This window comes from Schistocerca piceifrons, chromosome 5, assembly GCF_021461385.2.
Source record: "Schistocerca piceifrons isolate TAMUIC-IGC-003096 chromosome 5, iqSchPice1.1, whole genome shotgun sequence".
Lineage (NCBI taxonomy): Eukaryota > Metazoa > Arthropoda > Insecta > Orthoptera > Acrididae > Schistocerca > Schistocerca piceifrons.
This window is the reverse complement of record NC_060142.1, coordinates 539352804-539378277: the sequence shown is the minus strand read 5'-3', so window position 1 is coordinate 539378277 and position 25474 is coordinate 539352804. Positions and strand designations below refer to the sequence as shown.

General features: G+C 38.9%; 1 protein-coding gene across 6 annotated transcripts in view; it reads left to right on the top strand.

Annotated features, from left to right (window-relative positions):
• The window catches only part of LOC124799274 (membralin), a 520037-nt gene that overhangs the window by 175730 nt on the left and 318833 nt on the right, over positions 1-25474 (top strand). For 5 of the 6 annotated variants that reach the window (XM_047262841.1, XM_047262842.1, XM_047262843.1 and 2 more), the window contains exons 8-9: positions 3867-3911; positions 14673-14763. In XM_047262841.1, coding sequence (XP_047118797.1) covers positions 3867-3911; positions 14673-14763 — 136 coding nt within the window. The remainder of the gene's footprint in view (positions 1-3866; positions 3912-14672; positions 14764-25474) is intronic. The other variant, XM_047262840.1, reaches the window with a different exon arrangement.

The following is a 25474-nucleotide window of genomic DNA, read 5'->3' as shown; positions in this document are numbered from 1 at the left end:
ATTCTATACTAGTCCCTTCGAGAGTCTTTATGCTGAAGCTGCCGAATTACCATTGACCTACCGGCGCGACATACTGCTTTGTTGGTATGCCTGCCGGCTGTTGTCAATGCCCTACCACCCCTCTTATCAGTCCTTCTTCGCCGATTCTCTCAACCGTCAGTATGGGTTGTATGTGTCTGCCCTGCTGCCCCCTTCAGTCCGCTTTCATCACCTGCTTCGACAATTGGATTTTGCCCTCCCTACCACCTTCAGAGAGGGTGAGAGCCTGACAACACCTTGTCTCCAGGCTCCGGTTCACATTCATCTTGGCCTCAGCTCGCTCCCGAAGGAGGGTACTCCGGATGCAGTGTATTGCTCACAGTTTGTCGAACTTTGTGCACGACTCGCCAGTAACACCTTTATTTACACTGGTGGCTCCAAAACTGTCGATAGTGTCAGCTGTGCCTTTGTCGTCGGGGACGTCACCTTTAAATACCGGCTTCTTGACCAGTGTTCCAGCTTTACGGCTGAGCTTTTTGCTCTCTATCAGGCCGTTCAGTATGTCCGCCGCCACCGCCATTCTCCATATGTCCTCTGCTCTGATTCACTCAGTGCTCTTCAGAGCCTTGGAGCTCCATATCCGGTCCATCCCTTGGTGCAACGGATCCAGCAATCCCTCCATTCTTTTGCTGATGATGGCTCTCCTGTTAGCTTTATGTGGGTTCTAGGCCATGTAGGAGTGCCTGGGAATGAGGCTGCTGATGCTGTGGCCAAGGCTGCAGTCCTCCTGCCTCGGCCGGCTTCCCTTTGTGTCCCATCGTCTGACATTAGTGGGGTTGTTTGTAAGAGGCTTATGTCATTATGGTGGGATACTTGGTAGTCACTTCAAGAAAATAAGCTCCGGGCCATAGAACCGTTCCCAACAGCTTGGAAATTCTCCTCCCAACCATCTCGGCGAGAGGAGGCCCTTTTGGCCAGGTTGCGGATTGGGCATTGCCTGTTTAGCCACTGCTACCTGCTATCCCGTGACCCTGCCCCACAGTGCCCTTGTGGTCATGCATCGACAGTGCGCCACGTTTTATTGTTTCCCCGTTTTAATCAATCTCATGTTGTCCTGTCTCTGCCATCTACTTTACAGGAAATTTTAGCTGAAGACGCTCGAGCAGCTGCTCGTGTTCTTCGTTTTATTACTTTGAGGGACTTGTCCAAAGACATCTAACTCTTTTAATTATTTTATCTGCGTCTTTGTAAGAACTTTCTGGTCCCCCCCCCCCCCCCCCCCCTGGAGTTTTACCAGATTATATGTGCACTTACATTTGTGACTGGGCGCTAATGACCTCAGTAGTTGAGCGCCCCCCCCCCCCTCCCCCCCCCCAAAAAAAAAAAAAAAAAAAAAAAAAAAAAAAAAAAAAACAACAACACACGCCATTTTCTGGATGTCCTCGATGTATTTCCGGGTTGAGGTGTGGTATACCCCGATGGCTGTAGGAGCTATAGACAATCTGCACAAATGCAAGATGCAGTGAACTACACTCCCTGCCAAATGGATGCAGTGCATTCACGGCTCAGCTGCCTTCATTCTCGCACTGACGAGTTGTTCTTATTCGGCAGTGACTCCTTGAGCAGTCTTCAGGCTATCAACCAGTGCTAGCCTTCAAACCCATTGGTTTTGACTATTCAGGATCTCCTGTGTAATCTCCACCACATTGGATGATTGGTCTTCTTAGTATGGACTCCTGGTCACGTTGTGATCCAAGGGAATTAAAGTGCTGACCATTTGGCCAAGTTGACTATCGAGATGCCAACTTAGGAGATGGGGGTACCGGAACTGGACCTTTGGTCCACTGTATGCTGACAATTGTTGGAGGCTTGGAATGTGGATTGGTGTGCACTGGTTTCTCTGCATAAACTGCGAACAATAAAGGAGACGACGATCGTGTGGTAATCTTCCATTCATGCTTCTCACAGGGAGTCTAGTGTTCACTGTCTGCTTCACATTGCCCAAACTTGGCGGACCCACTGCCACATCCTCCAGCATGAGGATTCATCACCATTGGCAGAATGATGCATGTTTCACAGTGACAGACATCCTACTGGGCTGCCCAAATGTGGCCACCTTACGGAGAAACTTTAAACTTGCTGACAAAGCCAAAGAGGCTGATTTTGTTTTATTTTTTACCCGTGAAAATCGTTTTTACTCCTCCCGTGACGTAGGACACATCAGCCTCGTCGGCCACTAGAGGGATTGGGTAGGGTACCATGGTGTCTCCTCCGACCCAATGGGTTGCTCGGTGGTCCAGCTTGGTTCCTGCTCTTCCCACCTCTTTAATATTTCTTATCCTTTCACATCTGTTGTTGGGGAGCATACTAATTATTGTTGTTCTCTGTCCTGAGATTTTATCTTATCTGTGTAGCTAGTTGTGTTGTGGTAGTGGAGAGTGTGGAAGCACTGGTCAGATGCAGAATGTGTAACTCTGGTTGCGTAATGATGGCGTCTGGCTGCTTTGTGAATGGGACAGCTCTCCCACCTTCGTCCTTTTACCCCTCTGTCACTTGCACTTGTTTCTCTCCCTTGTTTTTTTGGATTCTCTGATACAGTTGAGTCCACTGGGTTTTGTCTTTTGTGACTTCCCATTCTGGGGACGGTTCCTGGCTTGACACACAAAGGATAAGGGAACTGACCTCATAGTTTTAACCCCATCAATCACTCTGTCCAGCTATCCATTTTCTGCTGCTGTTCATATTACCCTGTATTTATTTTACCAGAAATTCTTATCTTCTTTCCATTTTACTTCACTGACTAATTCTCAGAATAAGCCTTTGCAATGCCCATTTCATATTTTACAGGTTTGCTACCATGCTCAACTCCTGACATTCTGTGCTCATACTCATGGAATATTACTCTTTCATTGGTTATGCTATCTTTTTCTCATTGTCACCTCCCCTTTGGCATTCCCTCCCAGAGAGCAGAATGGGAGGCTAATCCAGAATCTTTAGCCAAAGGAGAGATGATCATGACACACCTTATGTGTCATTGCTGCATTGGTTTCCATTGCCTTCTACATCCTCATGTCATTGGTCATTGCTGATTCTTCTGTCTTTTAGAGGAAGTTTGCCACCCTAAGGGCAATAGAGTGTTCTGGACCTCTCTCCATTCCTCCAACCTCTTTGACAAGACTGTTGGCAGAACGAGAGTGATTTACATGGGAAGTCTTCACCAACCATTGCTGATGATATTGATTCAAAATTTAAGCAGTGTCTAGGTTTGAACGCGAGACCCCAGTACATTTTGATTACTAGTCAAAGATGTGACCACTAGACCACAGGTCTATGGGTAAGTTACTCATTGAAATTCTGTTCGTGGAATTTTGTAGGTATGATTCTGCATGTTACCTAGGCAGAAATTAAAAGTTTGACATTTGGCAAGCACTCACTGTTTACTCACTTGTGAGTAAAATTAAAACATATGGTTTCAAACTTTATCTGTGATGGCTGTGGTTATGTTGAAATAAAGAGGAGGGGAGAGGGGAAGAATACCAAAGAAGAAATGGACGCTTAGCTAAATTCTTGAAGATGGGGAGACTTCTGTGAGATCACCAACATTCTTTTCCCATGGTTGTATTAGTTTATATTATTAATTTTCTGTTGAAGTCCCACATTAATGGGATAAAACCAGTATTGACCATGTTGTTTGTTTAAATGTGCCACACATTGTTACTTAGGGGTGTAACCTTTTGGTCAAAAATAAAGCTCAGAAATATTTTCAAACATTTCCTGTGCTGGTGGTTAATAACTTCCTAGTGTTTTATCAGAGAAATAAAATCTTATATCTCTTCTGTTATTTGAAGTGAAGCAAGCTTACATGCTCATTTATTTTTGTCTTTCAGATATTTTAGTAGCAAGATTGGGTCCAGTCACAACAGTGAATTACAGTATGTTCCACTTTAACACATTTTAAATAAATCTGTTGTTAATGTAAGCCACAAATTTAAAAGCAGATCCATTTTCCCATTGTAGTAATTAATTGTAAACATACACTGTGAGGTGACAAAAGCAATGGGATAGCAATTTGCACATATACAGATGACGAGTGTATCGTGTACACAAGTTATAAAGGAGCAGTGCATTGGGGGATCTACCAGGTGTACTGGGGTGATTATGTGAAAAAGTTTCTGATGTGATTATGGCCGCACAATGGGAATTAACAGACTTTGAACACTGAATGGTAGTTGGAGCTATACACTCCATTTCGGAAATCGTTAGGGAATTTAATATTCAGAGATCAGCACGTCAAGAGTGTGCCAAGAATACAAAATTTCAGACATTATCTTTCAATACAGACAATGGAGTGACTAACATCCTTCACTTAACGACCGAGAGCAACGGCATTTGCTTAGAGTTGTTAGTGCTTGCAGACAAGCAACACAGCATGAAAAAAACACAAGAATCAATGTGGAATGTATGACAAACTTATCTGTTAGGACAGTGCAGCAAAATTTTGGTATTGATAGGCTATGGCAGCACACGATCGATGAGAGTGCCTTTGCTAACATCACAGCATCACGTCCAGTGCCTTGACTGGAGTCATGACCATATCGGTTGGTCCCTAAATGACTGGAAAACCATGGACTAGTCAGGTGAGTCCTGATTTCAGTTGGTAAGAGCTGACCGTAGATTTTGAGTGTCGTGCAGACATTATGAAGCCATGGACCCAAGTTCTCAATGAGGTACTGTGGAAGCTGGTGGTGGCTCCATAATGGCGTGGACTATGTTTACATGGAATGGACTGGGTCCTCTGGTATAAATGTACTGACCATTCACTGGAAATGGTTATGTTCATCTACTTGGAGACCATTTACTTTCATGGACTTCATGTCCCAGGACAAAGATGGAATTTTTATGGATGACAGTGTGCCATGTCACCGGGCCACAGTTGTTTGCAGTTGGTTTGGAGAATATTCTGGACTGTTTGACTGAACTATTTGGCCACACAGATTGCCTGGCGTCAATGCCATTGAACATTTATGGAAAGTAATTGTGCGGTCAGTTCGTGCACAAAATCCTGCACTGGCAACACTTTCGCAGTTACAGACAGCTGTAGAGGCAGCTATTTCTGCAGGGGCCTCCACCAACGTGTTGCAATCATGACACGTAGAGCTGCTACATTATGTTGGGCAAAAGGAGATCTGACGCAATATTAGGAGGTATCCCTCACTTTTGTCACCTCAATGTATTTAGAGGCTCCAAAAAAAACTTTCTTAAAATTAATATTAAATACAGATAATAAGCTATAGGACTCCTTTCACATTTTTTGAAATCCATATGTTGATGCCACATAAGTGAGAATAGTTAGTTAAATTGTATCTGCCAAGATAGTGTGAAACCTGTTGTTGATCAGCCTCTAGATATGGTGTATAACTGGAGTTCGTTTTGGTTTTCTTGGTGCATAACAAGCTAACATGTGAAGCCAGTTCAGAAACCAAGGGTAAAAGAACATAGAACTTGGCTACATACATTTACTTAAAGCTTTTGTACTGTGTGCAGTGGTACCAACTATTGGTTGCCTTGATAAAGCCATACACTAAGCTAGTATTTTTTCATATAGCTGTAAAGTTACATAATTTGAGTGAAAATCTCTGGAAGTCAGAACTGAATAATAATAAGAATACAGAATAAAGAATAAAGATGTGATACTGAAACTGATGAAAGAATCCTTGGCGGTACTGGGAATTGAATCTGGGTTCTCTAAGTGGCTGTCAGGCATGCTGACTGCTAAGGTATGGAAGTGGGACAAATCTGGCAGTAGAAACGTACAAAAGTGGAAGTGATGACATCATAGCTTTCAACAGTGTTGGCATTATCCTAGCTTTCAGAACTATTAGATCCTTCCTTTGGGATGGCAAAGGGATAGTTTGAAGAAGGGGAGGTCAGTCACACCCGAGATGAGAAGAGCATGTCTGTTATGAGGAAGAGGTAGCAAATATCACAGAAAAGATATTTATTTATTGGGTTCCATTGGACCATGAGAGGTAAGGCTAATTGGTCATTGTCAGTACACAGTTTACAGAATGCTGATTAGAAAATGTATAAACAAAAGAGTTAATAAAACACAAAAAAGTTGAGAGGGGGCATACAAATGAACAACGTATAAGAGAGAAAATTTCTCAGTTACTGCATGTACAGAGCAAACCCTCACCTTGGATTTGAATACTTGGTGTTTCTCACTCTATTTTTTTTTTCCTGCTCTGCTGAAAGCCTATTGAAAATGAAACATGCTGAATAGTGCACATCTTTCTGTACAGTGCTTAAGAAAGTGTTACCCTAGTGCATATCATTTTAATGTCTAGTGTTCACTGAGTGAATGTTAAAGTTTCTTCTGAATGAGCCAGTATTGCAACAACAAATCCACTGATGGAATATATGAAAAGGGACGAGTGAGTTTGAATTCCCGAGGCACCTGATCTATGGCATACACGAAGTTCATAAAATGACACCACAGATCAGCTGACAGCCCTTTTCTGGGGTAAAAATAGTCTTGGTGAGTGTACAGAGTTGCCTCAAGATATAATACCATACAAGATAATAGAGTGAAAGTAAGCAAAGTAAACAAGCCCTTCATGTTTTAATGTCGGTAACTGTGGAGGTCATGCTCATAATTCTTCTTCAGTTTCTGCATGCGATACTTCACGTACTCTGTCTTCGGAATTTAAAATGGCTGATTTTACCAATTCTATGATAACCTTGGTACAATAAAATTTCTGAAAAATTGAATGGATTGAGTTTTGTTGCAATTAAGTTTTAATGTGTTCTCTGTTAGCCATGTGCTGATGTTTTTAACTACCCTATAAGCTACAGAAAACACAGTCATTAACTGTATTGAGAAGATGGCTGGAAAACAGACCAGATGCGAGGTAATAGGTGAATATAGTTAAATAAAGATAAGTAGCAGCCAAATAATAAAAACAGGGAAAAAGATTACCGTACAAAGAAGTAAAAAGTTCACATAATAATGGAGAAATGTAACCAAAGTGGGAGCGTCACTAAACAACTCTTTGGAAATGAAAAAATACTGAAGATTTAAAAAAAGGTCACCAAATGATAAAATAAGATTTACAGTTTCTGTACACAGTGTTTGCAGAAAGAATGTACAGAAAATAATAAAATTGAAACAACTATAGATACTAATTGCACTGTTAATGCTGAAAAGCAAATAAGACTGCAAGAAAAGGGGAGAAAATTGCTAAATGTAGAAACACAGTAGCTAAAGAAGAAAAAATGGGTCCATGAAAGGGGCAGCACTGTCACAGAACAACTTGGCAACTTCGTTCACTCTTCAAGTGGGTCCCTCTCATCATGAGGTCTGAATGACCTGCTCTTCCTCTTTAACCTTTCCCAAAATATCACTTTTCCCTCCCAGTGAAGCAAAAAAATAATTTTGAAAGCTAAATTTTGCATCCTGAGAGTGAGTACTGGCAGACGTATCTGTTCGTATTTATTCACTCTCTAGTCAACAAGAACAATGAAATGGAGAATAGGTCTTATACTATCCAAATACCTATTGTCCAGTGGATTACTGAAGCTATAACACTTCTGGTGTTGAGCTACAGTTTCTGTAAATGCACTGTCAACTTGAATTCTTTTTTCTTGTTGGACCACATTGGATCAGCAACTGGGAATTAAAGCAGTGCCAGTGATAGAAAATGGAGAGAAGTCTAATAGCAGTTACAAGCATTTAATCATAATAATGGATACAATAGCTGTCCTCAAACATTAACCTTATGACAGTGAAATTATGTGACTTGGATATGAAGAATATTTCATCAGTTGGGCGATTTCATCTCAAATCATACAGGTCAAGAATGAATGTGGCACATCACTATTTCAAAATTTGCTGAAAAGAAATTATGTTGAAGTTACACATGACACCTCTCCAAAACTACAATATTTTGATTTTCTGAGGATTTGTTAAAACACCACAGACCTCTCTAAATGAGAGAATTTGTGAAAATGTCGCAATGAAAGGGAAAACTGAAGAATTGTAATAAATAATCCAAAAGTGATAAGAGATCTGAATTTATTTACAATAAATACTTTGAAACTTCCTGGCAGATTAAAACTGTGTGCCCGACCGAGACTCGAACTCGGGACCTTTGCCTTTCGCGGGCAAGTGCTCTACCATCTGAGCTACCGAAGCACAACTCACGCCCGGTACTCACAGCTTTACTTCTGCCAGTATCTCGTCTCCTACCTTCCAAACTTTACAGAAGCTCTCCTGCGAACCTAGCAGAACTAGCACTCCTGAAAGAAAGGATATTGCGGAGACACGGCTTAGCCACAGCGTGGGGGATGTTTCTGGAAAGGTAGGAGACGAGATACTGGCAGAAGTAAAGCTGTGAGTACCGGGCGTGAGTCGTGCTTCGGTAGCTCAGGTGGTAGAGCACTTGCCCGCGAAAGGCAAAGGTCCCGAGTTCGAGTCTCGGTCGGGCACACAGTTTTAATCTGCCAGGAAGTTTCATATCAGTGCACACTCTGCTGCAGAGTGAAAATCTCATTCTGGAAACATCCCCCAGGCTGTGGCTAAGCCATGTCTCCGCAATATCCTTTCTTTCAGGAGTACTAGTTCTGCTAGGTTCGCAGGAGAGCTTCTGTAAAGTTTGGAAGGTAGGAGACGAGATACTGGCAGAAGTAAAGCTGTGAGTACCGGGCGTGAGTCGTGCTTCGGTAGCTCAGATGGTAGAGCACTTGCCCGCGAAAGGCAAAGGTCTCGAGTTCGAGTCTCGGTCAGGCACACAGTTTTAATCTGCCAGGAAGTTTCATATCAGCGCACATAGTCCGCTGCAGAGTGAAAATCTCATTCTGGAATAAATACTTTGTTCTCAGTGCTATGAGACATGGTTAATACATACATTCACACTTCTTAGCTTGCCTCCTCTTTATTTTTTTTTAAAAAAATAAACTATGACAATTTTTAACTTTTTGCAAATGAAAGTATAAATAGTCACAGTATATTAACTGTCTTGGGAAATGACAAAGTGGAAGGACTACTGACTGTCAGCTAGGACATTAATGCATGAAATTCTTAAACTGTCAAAATATATGTACATAAAGATAAAAGAATCCCAAATTTTTTGCTTATTTAGAAATTATTTTCTCCAAAACCTCCATCCTGAATGTTCTAAAAATTTCATGGTACGTTAGTAGCTCATTGTACTTAGGGAATGTACAATCAGAGTGGGCAATATTTGTCAGTACAAAATGTGATAAATTTTTGAGCGCTACTCTCAATGTCAAAAATTCATGGACACTTAAATATTTAATTGATTGCTGATTTTAAATAAATTTCATGTAACATTAGTATTTATGAATCAGAAAATTACTTTACAACATTATGAGTGAGTGGGGAACAATTCATAATTTTGTTTGAAAGCATTTTATAACAAAAATGAGACAGAGAACATTTATACTCCTTTTTCTTTGTATGATTGTTATTCACAAAGTTTTATTGTATTCTGTCATGATTTCACTTCTTCACAACTTTCCATGAATTAAAATTGCCTACAGTGTAACAGTCAACACTGCACTGTTGAAAAGAGTTTGTTAGTTTTTGTAGTCTGCTTCTCAAAAAGAATGGCTCTGAGCACTATGCGACTTAACTTCTGAGGTCATCAGTCGCCTAGAACTTAGAACTAATTAAACCTAACTAACCTAAGGACAGCACACACATCCATGCCCAAGGCAGGATTCGAACCTGCGACTGCAGCAGTCGCTCGGCTCCAAACTGAAGCGCCTAGAACCGCACGGCCACTCCGGCCGGCCAGTCTGCTCCTCATTGAACTTGTATAGCTGAGCTGCATTTGCGCATGGACAAGGATGCTCCAACAAGAACAGTACTTGGGAAATGGGAACTGCACACTGATCTTTTGATGATGACCATTTGAAAGCATTAACAGGACCATGACATGTCATAAAGGAGATGGTTATATCGTGCAACTCATGAGAGACACTTATTATCTGTCCCACCAATCGCTGATTGTCATATACACAAGAAATGAAGTGACTCACTACAAAGTCTTCCAACGTATGCTGTGATCTCTGCATTTCACACACAGTAACAGGCTGCATTTTGTGGAGAACCATTCTTGCAATGTATGTGCCACTCCTGGATGCAACCCAGTAGTGACTTGATCGAATTCCTACCACAGGCTTCATAGCAGGCCACTCTTCTCTCTTTTTTAAATGGAATTCCCTTAATGTACTTTCATTAAGGATTAAGATTTTCATGTGTGTTACTAATGTTGATATGATGTGTACAAATCCAATAACATCTCTTATAGCACCAACAGCTTTATACTGGCGATTAAATCTTGTTGCAAAATGTTTACAGAGACTTCCTACCCATCACATGCACTTTTTCTGTGATGTGTTTCTGAAAATATCCATTTTTTGTCTTGATTCCTGTACTACAGTGTTGAGCAAGCTCATGAAGCTGAAAGTGGTTTTTAAAATGAGATGCTGCACTATCTTTCACACAGACATGTATAGGAAACACTTGGCCTCCAGATGCTGTGTCATCAATAATCATGCTGACAGTGTAGTATGCAGGTACACTTTCATGAATGAGATCATCACTGACAGTAACAAAACAGTATGATGTTCCAAGGAAGTGAGCAACGTATGTGAATATTGATGCCTGTGATGTGTGCCATTGGTAACTGAATTTCATTCTGCAAAGTAACAGATCAGTTATCAGTTAAAATGAAGAACTAATGTGTCAGTATTCTGGGATGTGGCTGATTTTACTTCTGCTATGGCCTATCTTTGAATCCTCAGGATATGAGGTGAGCTATTCCTTTCATGACAAACTTCTCTGGCTCTACAGTCTTCTTCACCAATTCTCGTCCCTCCCACAGTGCATAGGTTATGTCTCTGTCAGTGTCCTGAAGGTGTAATGCTTCAATAGTCATCACTTGAGCACCAGGACACATTGCATACTCCTGCAACCAACATTTATCTTGCCACTCTTGATGTATACACAAAAGCATCAGGTCCATTTTTGTGTACTTCTCCTGTGACACTGCTTATGGTGAAACAAGCAAGTTTCAAATTAATACAGTAAATAAATGTGCATACTTCATTCAATGGCTGGCATTTTATTTATTTTGGTCCTAAGGAAAGGAATTTTGTCAGACCAGTTTTTAAATTCAGGTTCTCCTTTTTCAATAGGAGATATGCTTCTCTTATTGATCTTGTCATATATCTTTTTACCTTTTTAACTTTTTCGCCATTTTCACTAACAGAGAAAACATCAGCCTGGTTAGGACTTTGCCTACTGCAATCTTTGTCATCACTTGGGTAGTATTCCAGAGCAGCAGTAAGTGTATCATCTTGCAGTGGATGCCCACAGTAAGCATCTGGGCATGCCAAAATACCATTTTCATTCTTTATTTGATGAGCTTTTGAAATCAAATAATGTGAGGAAGTGGGTATGTATTTCTGTATCTGCTGCTAAGAGTAGCAGGTATCAGTCTCAGGTAGCTGTACCTTCTCAGTATAGGTGGCTGCTGAGATACCACTATTTAAGTTTTGAACCACACATCTCATTTTGTGCACACATCACTATCTTCAGGTTCTGCACAAAGCACATGTACATTGTACACTTCACAAGGTTTGAAGATGTTGCTTGTGTAAAACTTGTTTAAATTTCTTCCACATTTATTTTTACGTACTGTTTTCTTCTTGTGCTTCTTACCTTTCCTGGACGTTTAAGGGGCTGCAGCAAAAATGCTAGCATACAGTACATCAGCAGCATCACACCCAGGTATATAAATATCTGCACTGTATTCTTGAGTTTCACATGTGGGTAATGGTGATCATTCAGGTGGGTTGTCACTAAATTTCTTCTGGTAGTGAGTTTAGCAATTCCTGCACAATGTATGTGGTGCTAATACCATTACCTGAAGAACATGAAATTTCTGCAATACCTGTAACAGATTTCTGACAACTGTGAAGTGTTTTTCACTTTTCTTAAACACCACCTTTTTGTGTCTTTTTTCATAGTCCACAAACCTCACCCTTTCACAACTGTATTTCCTCACTGACATTGTATCTACCAAACAGTTCAAACCAAAAACACAAAAATCAGTGCAGAATGGTTTATGTGCAAGTTATCACTTGTTATAAACAGAAGAGTGCTGGAAACAGTGATGCCAAGATGCATATTTTACACTAGAAATTAAGTGATGAGAAATATGCAGAATGTTAAAATTTTTTTTAACACTTCACACACAAAAATATTGCCCACTGTGTTTGCACTGACTACTAACACATTAGTTCTCAAAAGTTTTCGGATGGGGGGTTTTTGAGTAAATAAGTTGTGAAAACTCATAAAAATGCATTTTTTTAGATTTTTACTAATAAATATTTACGTAATATGGATAACTGGAGCAGAGAACGTACTGTTTATAATTACATCAGTAGTATCTGGTAATATGATACCAGTTAGTGCTCTGTGACTTTCCAGATTAGGGTGGGGGGGGGGGGGGGGTGAAATTAAGTGGAAAAATTAACTTAAACTTTGAATGTTTGTCTTAAATTTGTAAGTTAAAAGAAGCCCATAAATGTGTAGGTCTCAAACAAAATTTCAAGACCCTAAGAGGGAGCTTTAATGCAAAACATCTGCCAGATCTCCTGTACTTTTGGTTTATTAGTTATATTTTTTTTGTTCTCTACTGTTTTAAGAGTTATTTACAAAATATAAATTTTTCAAAGGGCCGTACCATTTACAAAAATTAAGACAAAATGAAAACACTATATTTCTTAACACCTATGATATAGAGGTCTAATATATATTTTTTCCAAAGAAATTCATGATCACGAGTTGACATGACCTGTATGATTTGAGATCAAATCACCCAGTTACGTCACATTTTATCATTTTGTTTCATTCTAAAGGTTTCATTCATCTTTATTTACATGTTTAGATTTGATAACTTGTATGGGTGTTAAAAATGATGTAGGGTGCCCATAATTAAAGTTCCAGTTTGAAAACACTGTAAAAAGAGAACCACTGCTCAGAATGATGTCAAATTTGGATAGCATATTATTGACACAGGATGAAATGCCATGGAACAAAAAAAGTTTAAAAAAAATTTTGCTAATAAAGTGTCTTAATACAAGTGGAGTTGGCTACAAATGACAGATGAATCACAATGCAATAACTATGGTTTCAGCTGCACACTACACCAACCATACTGTTCATTGTGCATGACTGATAAAGTTCGGCAGTCAACAGTTTTGGCACTGTTAGTCAGGTAAGCCCATCCACCACGGCAAGGTCATACCACACAGGGTGGAAAAATTCAGTTTTTAATTGTTCTGTGTCCAAAAACTAATTACCTTGGGGTCAAAAACTGCATAAAAAGCAAAATGACATTGTTTATAATTGTCGTGGGACTGGCGCAAGACATACTCAGTATGTTGTCTGCCATTTTCTGCCACAAGTGGAAATCTAGAAATGACATGTTCCACAACAGATCGGAGTTTATTAGAGGTCACATTCAGAATGTGTTGCTTAATTCAGCTATATTCTTAATTGAGGCACACAACACCTCTTTCAGATAACCCACAACCAGAATTCACACGGATTAAGATCAAGTGATCTGGATGGCCAGGCTGTAGAGAAATACTGCTGATGAATCTAGCGTATCTGTAATGCCTCTGCAGCAGCCCCTTCACTGGCTGTGCAGTCTGTGGATGAATGCCATCTTGCATAAAAATTTCCTAACCACACATACACATTGTTGAAGGTTTAGAATGGCATTGATATACAGAAGACTCTCATAGTGTTTACCAGTGATGGTACATGTAACAGGACCTGCAGGACTCATCTACTTGCAAAAATACAGCCCAATGATAACTGATGCTGTCAACCCTTACCACATAGTCACCTTTGCAGAATGAAGTGATACTGGTTGATGTGCATGCATCTTTTACATTGTCCATATTGTACAGTTCTGCATATTGACCTATCTGTAGAGATGTAAATGGGCTTTGTCTGTCCACAGAATGTTTCATGGCCATTCATTGTCCCTTCCATGTCAGCAAGAAATTCTGAGCGAATGTTTGTCTTGCTGGCAGTCGAGCATGAAGCAACTCCTGAAAATGACTGATTTTCTGTGGATAGCAATACAGGTAATTTCGTAAAATTTTATCTTCGACAGATGCCGCATCAACTGCTTACTTCTGTCTGCCTCATTGCATTTCAAAAGAACCTGTTTTTTCGAATTTTGTTATCATTTTCTGCAGACCCTTAGCAGATATCAGACCAACCCTTTTTTTCATATCCTTGGGTGCCTGGAGCTTCTGCAGGGCTACTGGTGCATAGTCACTGTTGTTGTAAAAGAGCTTTACCAGCAGGATGCAATCCTTCATGGAGACATTCATATTAGGCATCTCAGACAGAAACTGAGGTACAATGTGCCACACATCTGTTGTTCGTATGCATACCCTGATGCTTACAGGGCCATCTGTTGGTCAAATTTATGTTTTTATTTATTTGTTTATTTTTTTCAAATTTGGCATCATTCTGAGCAGTGGTTCTCTTTCTACAGCATTTTGGAAGTGGAACTTTAATTATGGGCACCCTGTATATTGATAAATATATATTTATGTGAATCTTTTTTCCTTCTGTTCAGGAATGTCATCACTGGTGAACATTATCGATTTGTTAGCATGTGGATGGCTAGGACATCGTATCTTGCAGCCTTCTTCATCATGTTAGTTTTTGTAAGTAGTCTCTTTCATTAAAGTTAAAACAGTGCTCTGTAAATGCCAGTGAAATTATGTTTGATATTGATAAAGCAGTGCAAAATGCATAACAGCTTCAAGGTTAAATTTCAGTATTCTGTAGTAAATTGTGGCATAATTTTGTCTGTTGTTATGTTACTTGCTAAGATACTTAACTTTGTACTGAGTTTCAGATTTTGTTGCATTAAAAATACATAACTTTGTTGGTTAATAATTATGGAAATGGCCGTTGCAAAAGGCCATTTAAGTCCACTATTTAATATTACTAAAAAATTTGGTTGAAAACTTATTGGGGTTAGGTAGACATTTAAAAAATTAAAATTACAAGCTTTTGTTCTGTTCTGTGTATTTAGATTATGAGAATAGAGTTCTTCGTGTCTGATCAGATATGTAGCAGAATATAAGAGCGTACATGAAAAACTTTTGTATTATCTAGTGGGCTGTATAAAGAGGAGGTAGATGTACATTAGAACATGCAGATAATCTTCAGAATGGTAAATACTGTGTAAATATGCACTCTATTCTCAGTAGTTTAGAAAATAAGATAATTAAAAACTCGGAGCATTTGGCAAGTTAACCCTATGAATATGCATATCACTGCTTGCAAGAGGATGGACTTCTTGCATATTCCTTATATGTCCAGTGTACTCTTACACACAACAGCATTAGCTGAAACAGATTATAAATTTCCTTTTAGTGGAAGTATACTACTTTAGTGGTAGCCATTGTTCATTCCTTGAGGCTGGACAAGATTCCTGTCTCCTGGAGTCTAGATCATACATAGATCATGCCAGCAACTGGTGCAGAAGGTTGAGAAGACCAGCCTTACTCAGGGAGTTTCAGTGAAGCTCATAAGCTGCAGCATTGTCCACAGAACTGATCAGGGCCTAATTCTGACCTGATTAGAAGGCTTGAACCAGAGACTACAAAGGTTCTGTGACAATTTATGCTGTGACTTCCTGTGAGAATTACAGGCCCTCCTAAGTGGGCCAGGGATGAACTGCACATCAGAGACACAGGTTGCTGACAATTTGTGGAGCGCATGTAAGGTGTAAGTGACTCTCCATCCATATTGTATAGTGATGGGTGTTAAGAGATCAAAAAGTATTAAAATTGTAGTGCTCAACTGTCAAAGTGTATGCAATGAAGTTTCAGACTTTGAAGCATCCCTACAAAGCTGTGGAGCTCACTTAATACACGCCACAAAATCTAACAGTGAGATTTTTGGTGTGAATCTTAGTGTTCATCAAAAGGATAGGCTAATGGGAAATGAAGTTGTTACAGTAGACAAGAAACTCAAATCTATCAATATAGAAATGGAAGCTACATGGGAGATTGTTTGGACAAGACACAGTATCAAGGGGGGGACATAAATTTGTGATTGGATCTTTCTGTTGACTATCAGACTCACTACCAGATGTAACCAAACACTTTATAGATAACTTCATTTCACTAGTACGAATGTTCCCCGGACATACTGTCATAATTGGAGGAGACTTTAATCATCCAACAGTGAACTGGAATAATTAGAGCAAGGGATGAGCATGGGAAGAAATCCTGCAAAACATTGTTGGATGTATTTTCTGAAAACTACCTAGAATACCGAGTTTGAGGGCCCACTCATGATGAAAATATGTTAGACCTAATGGCAACAAATAGATCTGACCTGTTAGATGATGTCCGTGTTGAAACTGGTATAGTGTCAATGAGGCAGTTTTGCACCTGTAATTACAACAGTACAGAGGGTAGCTAAAATAGTTTCGATGATTTACATGTTCAGTAAACTATATAAAGAGGCAGATATTTGTTACCTAGAAGATAAATTCAAAATATTTACCTCTGGGAAGGAGCATTTAGCAGAACTGTGGCTCAAGCTTAAAAGAATGCTTCAGCATGTACTGTATGGAAACCTGTAAGGATGGGAGGAACCCTCCCTGGTTCTGTCACTGTAAGGAAACTTCTAAAGAAACAGTGACTACTGCATATTAGGTGTAAAACAAAGCCTAGGGCCATAGAGAGATGCTGAATGAAACACATTTTGGCTAGTAAGAGAGCAGAGCATGTTCAGTGACTGGCATAGCAGAATCTTATCAAAAGATCCCTCACAAAACACAAAGAAGGTCTGGTCATTTGTGAAAGGTGTCAGTTGCATCAAACACAGCATCCAGATGTTCATGGACAGTATAGGAACTGAAATTAAGGTTAACAGAGCAAAAGACAAAATGCTGAACTCCGTTTTCAAATGTTCCTTTATTAAGGAAGATACAGAATGCTGCTATCTTCTTCTCATCACTGCAAAGATTGACGATATAGATATTGGTCTTAAATTTATCCATATTATATGGCATTTAATTTTTACTAACATTTATTAGCATGACATGTTTCAGCAGCCTGCTATCATCATCAGGTGTATTACAGTTACACGTTCATTAATCTGAAGTGTGGTCAGGATTATTTGCTGGATGTGCCAATGAGGTTACATACTGAAGATTTTTTAATTAATTATTTTCACTAATACAACAACTCACTCCACTTTCTGCCACAAATGGGTCAATCAACACCAACCAACCACGTCATCCTCTGCCGATGCTGTTGTAAAGCACCAACCTGATTTTTGTAGCCTCCATTGCCTCTTAGTAGCACATCTGTCTGTTGACTTGAAGCTGAAGATATTACTCTGTATTTGATGGTATTTGCTATAAAAAAGGTACTCTACACTATAGCTTGTACTTTTTTACTAAAGGTACACTGTTTAGATGATGACCAGGTTTCCTAAGTATTTCATGAAGTTACTGGCACCTACTATCAGGATGGTACCCACAAATAACTAAAAGCTACAGTGGCAGAAGTATTTATACAAATTTCAAACAAACTTAAATGAATCCCTATTCAGTAATCAAAGAGAGCTCCAACAAGTCACTGAACAAAGTAATTAAGTGTGGCAGAAAACGCTTTCCATATTTACACAAAATGTCACAGTTCACAGGCAGTATTGTGTCGCAGAAAACTATTGGGTGAAATTACATGCAATGGTTTACTTTAGTTCACTGGTTGAGAGTAACAATATTCAGCAATACCTCATTCACATGACAATGATAATCAATGCCTCCTACCAATCGTGACACAATCCAGGCAAAATATTCATTAACTTGAATTAGGAAAATCACTTTAAAGTTATTACGCATCAACAGTACTTACTTTTTGTGGGTGCAGGTGTACATATTTCCTTGGACAAATTGAACATGGCTGTAACATAAACAAAAGCTGGCAGCTTAAGTGTTGTTACATTCTTTTTGACAGGGACTGGGCTCATGCTGCATGACTGTGAATGACATTTGACAAAAATTGCTGTATGAACAAATTGTTACTTCAGAAATTACAATCATTTAAGAAACAGCTAACTAAAATATTGTTATTCAGGATGGGCTGTAAAAGTACAGAACCTATCAAATACAAAGGCAAAATTGGCAATAGAAATTATGATGGTATGGATTTTCCAATGGTAATTATCTCATAAGTTAATTAGTTCCATGCAAAATAAAATGATGCTTTGTAGTTGGAATGGGTTTGCTACTTTTACAAATGCGTATTAGCTCACATGATGATGACAAATTCGTATGTAAGATGTTCAATCAACAACATTTTCTGATTTATAAATCTTAAGTGAAAACTAATTATAGTGTTGGGCTCAGCACAATGAAAGTAAAGTACTGAGTAATAAATTCAGTTGGAGCAAAGTCTAATTCCGCTTTTCAAGAATTTAGTTACCATATGTAAGGTACACATAACAGTTTGATACTTAGCATAATTACTGGGAAGAAAAGTATTAATCATCAGAGGTGCAATCATTGCAAGCTTGCTATGTTATCATACTGATCTCCCAGCAATTGTTGCCTTCTTGATCTTGGATCCACTACTGATGGCTCAAGTAACTCCTCGGTTGGTATCTCAAAACTGAGTGCACCCTGTTCTAGTCATGGCAGTACTGGGAATCAAACTTGGGTCCTTGGCATAGCAACCAAATACACTGGCCACTGAACTATGGAGATGGACTTTACTACCAGGAAGAGATAACTAAAAAAATATTGTCTGAACATTCTTGAATAACCAGGGAATACCAAATAATTGTTAATATTTAATATGTGGCATGACATAAATATGCTTCTATAAAAACGATTATATCTTAGCAATTGAAATAAATTTTTAGCACTTAATAGCCTTTCAAATGAAAACATTTTGAATGTGAATGTCTTAAGTGATGTTGTGTTTATTACTCTCCTCTGTGTGCCAGGAAAATAAATTTCCATAAAAAATACATGTAATGAATTTGGTTAAACAGCTCAAACATACAAATTTACTTAAGGTATACGTTGAAGTATGTTGGTCTTCTTGTACATGGTTAGTTTTGGTACATAATCCTACTGGCTCACCCACCAAACAATTCTCATCACACTCCAGATTAATGTACACGTAAATGTAATGCAGTCGATAATTGTAGCATACTGCCAAAACATTTCATGCTAATAAATACTAATAAAAAGTAGTGAGTGAAGCAGTAAAAATTATTTCATAAATAGATAATAGTGTCAGTGGCATTGACAACAGCTTGCTCAAATTAAACAAGGCTCCAGGGCCAGTGAGATCCTTGTCACATTTTACACAAAATTTGTAGCCGTGGTAGTTCCTGTTTGAATCACAATCTGCCTTAGATACATCGAACAAAAAACTGTGCCCAGTAATTCGATAAAAGGATGATTCACATGTCTACACATGAGATCCACAAAACAACCATCCAATCTCATTGTTATCCATGTGTTGAAGAATCTTAGAACACATCATGAGCTCAAAGATAATGATAATGATAAGGGATAAGATAACAAGAGAATGACCTCCTCCGTGCTTTTCGCACATGACATCCTGAAAGGCATGGATGTAGGTGGTCAGGTGGATGCAGCATTTTTCAACTTCTGGGAAAGCATTTCACTTGGTACCACACCAGCATTTATTAATAAGAATACAGCTGTATGTGGTATTGAACAAAACTTGTGATTGGGTTGAGGATTTCTTGATAGGCAGTAAATAGTGTTATCTTGGATGGAGAGTCATTGATAGTTGTAAAAGGAATGCCAAGTGTAGCTGAGGAAAGTGTGCCGGGGTCACTATAGTTCATGTTGTGTATTAACGACATGACAAGCAATGTTAATAGCAACTTTGAAAAATGTCATGATTGCTGCCTTGAGCTGCTGATAAAATATTCATTTAAACAACCAGTTTCAGTTGACTGATCATCAAGAAATTCTTTAAAGCATTTACATCATCATAATAGGCAAATATAAAATCATTGAAGTCAGATAATAAAACTGTTAATCTGTCACTGTCAGACAGTGTTAACACAGGTTGCTGATGTAACATGAAAGAGTACACTGCCTAGCACAATATATCTTGATGATGTAATTTCTATTAAGACGTGACAACAGTGACAAATTCATGATTTTATTATCTGATGCTGTAAATGATTTTAAGAACATGACGATGGTCAGCTGGCCAAAACTGGCTCAAAGCTGTAATCATGAAATTTTCGGAATATATAAGAGATTCTGGACATAGCCTCCTGAAAATATATTAATAGTAACCTCAGACTTTTTGCAGGGAATGCAGTTATCTTTAATGATGTACCGTATGAAAAAAGTTGTAGAATGTTACATCATATTTTTGAGAAGATTTAAAAGTGTTGCAGTGATTGGCTACTTGATTTAAATGCAAAGAAATGTAAAATTATTCACTCCACCAAAAGAGAGAAAAGTACTATCCTCTGACTACAATATCTGCGATTTACAATTAGAACCAGTCATTTCATACAAGTGTAGCTTAAACATTTTGTAGGGATACAAAATGGAATGACCCCATAGACTTAGTCATAGGTAAGGCAAGTGGCAGGCTAGGGTTCATTGGCACGGTACTGGGAAAAATAAGTCTGGGTACAAAGGTGACTAGTTTTGAATCACTCATGCATCCCATTTTAGAATATTACTCAAATTGTGGGACTCAAACTAATTAGGACTAATGGGGCTATCAAATTTATATAAAGAAGGGCAGCATGAGTAGTCACAGGTTTGTTTGTCTCATGGGAGAGCTTCATGGAAGTCTTGAAGAAACCTGGGTTGGCAGATACTTGAAAACAAACACACTAATTAACCCACAGAACTCTACTTACAAAGTTTCAAGAATCAACAGTATGTGAAGAATCTATAGACAGGTTCTTCAGCCTCTTATATATTGTTCCTGTAGGGACCGTGAAGACAAAATCACACTAATTATAGTTTGCACAGAGGCACTTAAGCCCTCCTTCTTCACAAATTCCATACTTGATTGAAACATCCCATATGGTACCATGATAAGTATCTTCTGCCATGCACTTCACAGCAGTTTGCAGAGTATTTATGAAGATCTAGATGTAGTATATCATTGGAATGTTGTGAGCATTTTCAAGGCATTCTCATACTAACCAAATGAATCTGTTAAAGTGCACAGCCCTTCTTTTGATCTTTTTTATCTCCTCTAATAATCCTATCTGTTAAGCATGTCAGACTAAAGGGCAGTATTCAGTAATTGGCTGAATGAGGGTTTTGTGAGTTACCATCTTCATGGATGAATTATAGTTCTATAAGATTCTACCAGTGAATCTTCAGCCTTTTCTACAACTTGTTTTATGTGGATGTTCAACATAAGCTCGATCTGGACTGGGGCTAGCTGATTAATTACATTTGATTATTTGTAACTGTTCTGGCAGTTGATTATTTATATATTGTTGTTTGTTTCACATAAGTTAATTTTACATAATTGATTATCCTTACAGTTATTTCCATTTTTCCTTTTAAAGCCTGTTGAGCATTGACTTTCTATTTACAGAAGAAATATGACTGCCCCCAAATTCTCATCACGTAACATAGGGTCCATGTTAACCAAAACAAAGCAATATTAATTATATTTTGTCAGATAACAACATATCTTAAGTGCAATGGCTCTTATGTAACACATACTAATTCCTTGCAAGCAGGCTCAGATCCCAGGGTTTGGGTCTGGTGATGAGGATTGCAGTTTGTCACTTACTGTCTCTAGTCCCTTTCCCCCAACCCCCAAATATAATCTTCTGCCTTAAATGTGTGCAGTTTTATAACAACAACAACAATATTGATGATAATAATTATCATCTTACTGTTTGGCCACCTCCCCCAAAATCAATCACTAATAAGTTCTTTATGTGATTCTTCAGTTTACCCTGATGTATTACTTGATTGAACAGTCATGGGCATACTGCCAGTTCATAGTGGCCAGTAAGAATATTTTGGTTATCAGATATGCTGACATCACCAGGTGTGCTGTTGAACCACACCCCTGATGCTGGCGATGTGCCTCATTGCTGAAATAGTCCCCCTGGACACTATTAACTCATAATACACCTATGAACTGTGATAAATTGTTTAATTACCATCAAATGTTTTAATGTAATAATAATAACTTGTTTATGCCAGTGAACAGTACCTTCTTTAGTATAACATCCAAGAAATTGCAATTCAGAAAAATACAGCCTTTGAAAAGTGTAAACCCAAAAATTTGAGAGGTAAATGTGTCATGAAGTTAATTTAAGAACTGTGATAAGAACAAGCTCTCACACCTTTGATAATGTCGTAATATACAGAACATAAATCAAGGTGTGCTCTCATAATTATCAATATTTCACTAAGCATGCAGTTTTGAATACTTGTCTGCAAACTGCTGAAATATGAGCGTGTTACCGAGGCCAATGTGGTTTGTTTCAGCCATTTCTGCTGACATTTGGGAAGTCAGTTTTCTGTTATTTCCTTCTGTTAGTGGAGGGTCTTTCACTTTCTGTCTTTCCTTACTCTATTTTCTGTGGATTACAGGTCTTGCATGTGGATTCATGAAACGCCTCAGATTTGTTGTTGACATTACATGGGGCTAGCCTGTGAAAGTGCTGACCGGTCAGGCTATTGTTTTTTCTAGATGTGCAGGCCAGCACACCACCAGTTGAAAAGTATCCTGTGTAAAACATAGCTTGTAAGTCCTAGAATTCCTTGCAATTTTCAGGACTTAGTTTTCGTGCGCTGTAATCTCAATACGTACAGGGTGTATCACCTAAAACTTGCACCGCAAATATTGAGGAAATGGAAAGTGCTAGACAAGTTCAATTTTCACAGAATGGATTGGTAGTTAGGGTTTCGTATTGTTAGCCAATAAACAGATTGTAATAATACTAAGGAAGTGTATTTTTCTTGCAAAAATACACTTTTTAAATAGAGAAAAACCCATTCACATTAATGAACTAAAAGTAGAGGAAATTTTGAAGGTCAGTGCTGTTTTTTGCAGTATCTAGTGTGAGTCGTTTATGAGGTATCGTATTTGGGACAGTTCCCACACCCAGTATTTTTTTGTGTCATTCAACCTGCATAGTGGCTACGTACGGTATTGTTACGTTTGCTTACAGTGTGCTTGTGTGTCCCTCGAGTGCATTGCGACCTGCTGGTCAGTTAGTGTGTGACAGTCGAAGCAGTTGGTAGTGAGTGGACTATGGGATTTACTAGTGCAGTAAAAGCAGACATGCTTGTGGTGTGTGGAGAGAGTGGGAGGAATGCAGTTCATTATTGTATGGTGTATGCGGCAAGATAAGCCAAATAGATGTCAACCATCCCAGGAATTACTTATCTACCTCTTCAACCAGTTATGTCAAAGTGGTAGGGTAACACTAGACAATGTAACAGGAGGAGACAAGTGACAACAGAAGAAGGAGAAATTGATTTTCTTGCTGCTGTTGCAGTTGATACACACATTAGCTACTGTGAAATCGCACAAAGAAATGGTATGAGTCGGGCAACTGTTCTATGCAGTCTCCATCGACGTAAGTTTGATCCCTATCACATCTCTCTTTATGAAGAGCTGCCTGCAAACAATAATGAGAATAGTGTTAACTTTTGTATATGGCATTAAACAGAATATTCCTGATGTATCTTTTTAGTGATGAAGCCACAATTGTCAGTCTTGGCCAGGTAAACTGACGAAACATCCACTATTGTTCTGTTGACAACCCCTGTTGGCTTCATCAGGTGGAACACCAGAGTCCAGGGAGTGTAGACATATGGTGTGGGATAGTGAACCATCAGCTCATAGGTCCGTTTCTCGCAGATGGAACACTCAAGGCACAGAAGTATTGCAGCCTCCTAACAGACCACATTCCATGAATGCTGTGGTGAAAGCTGAAAGAGACTGTCTACAAAGATGTACCAACTACACCTGATGATATCCAATGACATATTACTGCAACCTGCTTGGACCTCTCTGCTGAAATGCTAGCAAGTGTGGAGCAGTTGTTATACCAGGCTGGAAGTCTGTATTACTGCTGCCAGTGATCCTTCTGAACATAACCTGTGATGGTGAGTTGCCTTGTTCCTGGTCAGAATCCACGTAACTTGTGTATGCACTTGTGTGTTGTTCCTTAGTGTGTGCTACAACAGGTGTCGCACAAGTGTCGGTGTGGGTTATCGTGTAAACGACTTGTACTAGAGTCCTGAAATAAATATTATTGACATTCTAATTTACCCAACTTGTAGTTTGTCAAAAGGCACTTTTCCATTTAAAAAAGTGTATGTTTGCACAAAAATACTCTTTCTAAGTATTATCACAATCTGTTGATTGGCTAACAGTATAAATCCCTGACTTCCAATCCATTCTGTGGAAACTGCACATCAGTAGTACTGTCCATATCCACAATATCTACGGTGCAAGTTTTAGGCGATTCACCCTTTGTGTGCGGCTTTTTTATGACGGTTGTCACATTTGGCTTATCAGCTTATGTAGTTTCCTATCTGTCCATTCTTCTTCCTGAAGGTCCCTAGAATTTATCACATGTTTGACATCTTGCATCCATCTTCTAGGTGGTCTTCCACATTTTCTTGTTTTCTTCACGAAGCTGGTGTCTGTTCACAGAATCTATTTGGCCTTCACTTATCATCCATTCATTGGAGCTGGATGCATGAAGTTAATAGTTTGCCACCTATGGCATCGAGAACAGTGTCTTTTTTCGCCTATAATTTCCCATATTCTGTCACTTCTGAAGTTTCCCAGTCTGGAGGTGTGACAACTCCTTTTCCAGAAATCCATCTTGAAGGGGATGAGTTTATTTTTCTCCTGTTTGGTTAACTCCCATATTTCAGTGCTGTGTGTGGTGACAGTCCCTACAATTGGCTTCTTCTTCTTCTTCTTCTGCTTTTACGGCCTCATTGGACCACTTCAGTCAATCATTTCTGGTCCTCTTCTTTGGTATTTTCCCCTTCCGAGTGGCCCAGTATCTCTTCATTCGTTCCGATGCTTTTCGTCGTTCCTTATCTGTAAATACCCTTTTCATTGTATGTCGTTTGTCAATTTTTGATTTAAATCTTATTTCTGTGTCCCTCAACTTCTTTAAATTTGGCATTTTGTTCTGCAAATCATCCAGAGTTATTTCCAGTTCTTCCATATCCTCTCTTATTTCCTTAAGCCATCCTCCTTGTTGTTTCAAATTCCAGAGTTTCTCAATAATTTTCCTTGATAATCTGGTTTCTGGTGTCCTCAGAATGTGACCACAAAAAGAGATCCTTTTCTTTCGTATAGTATCAGTGATGGGCTCCAGTTCTCT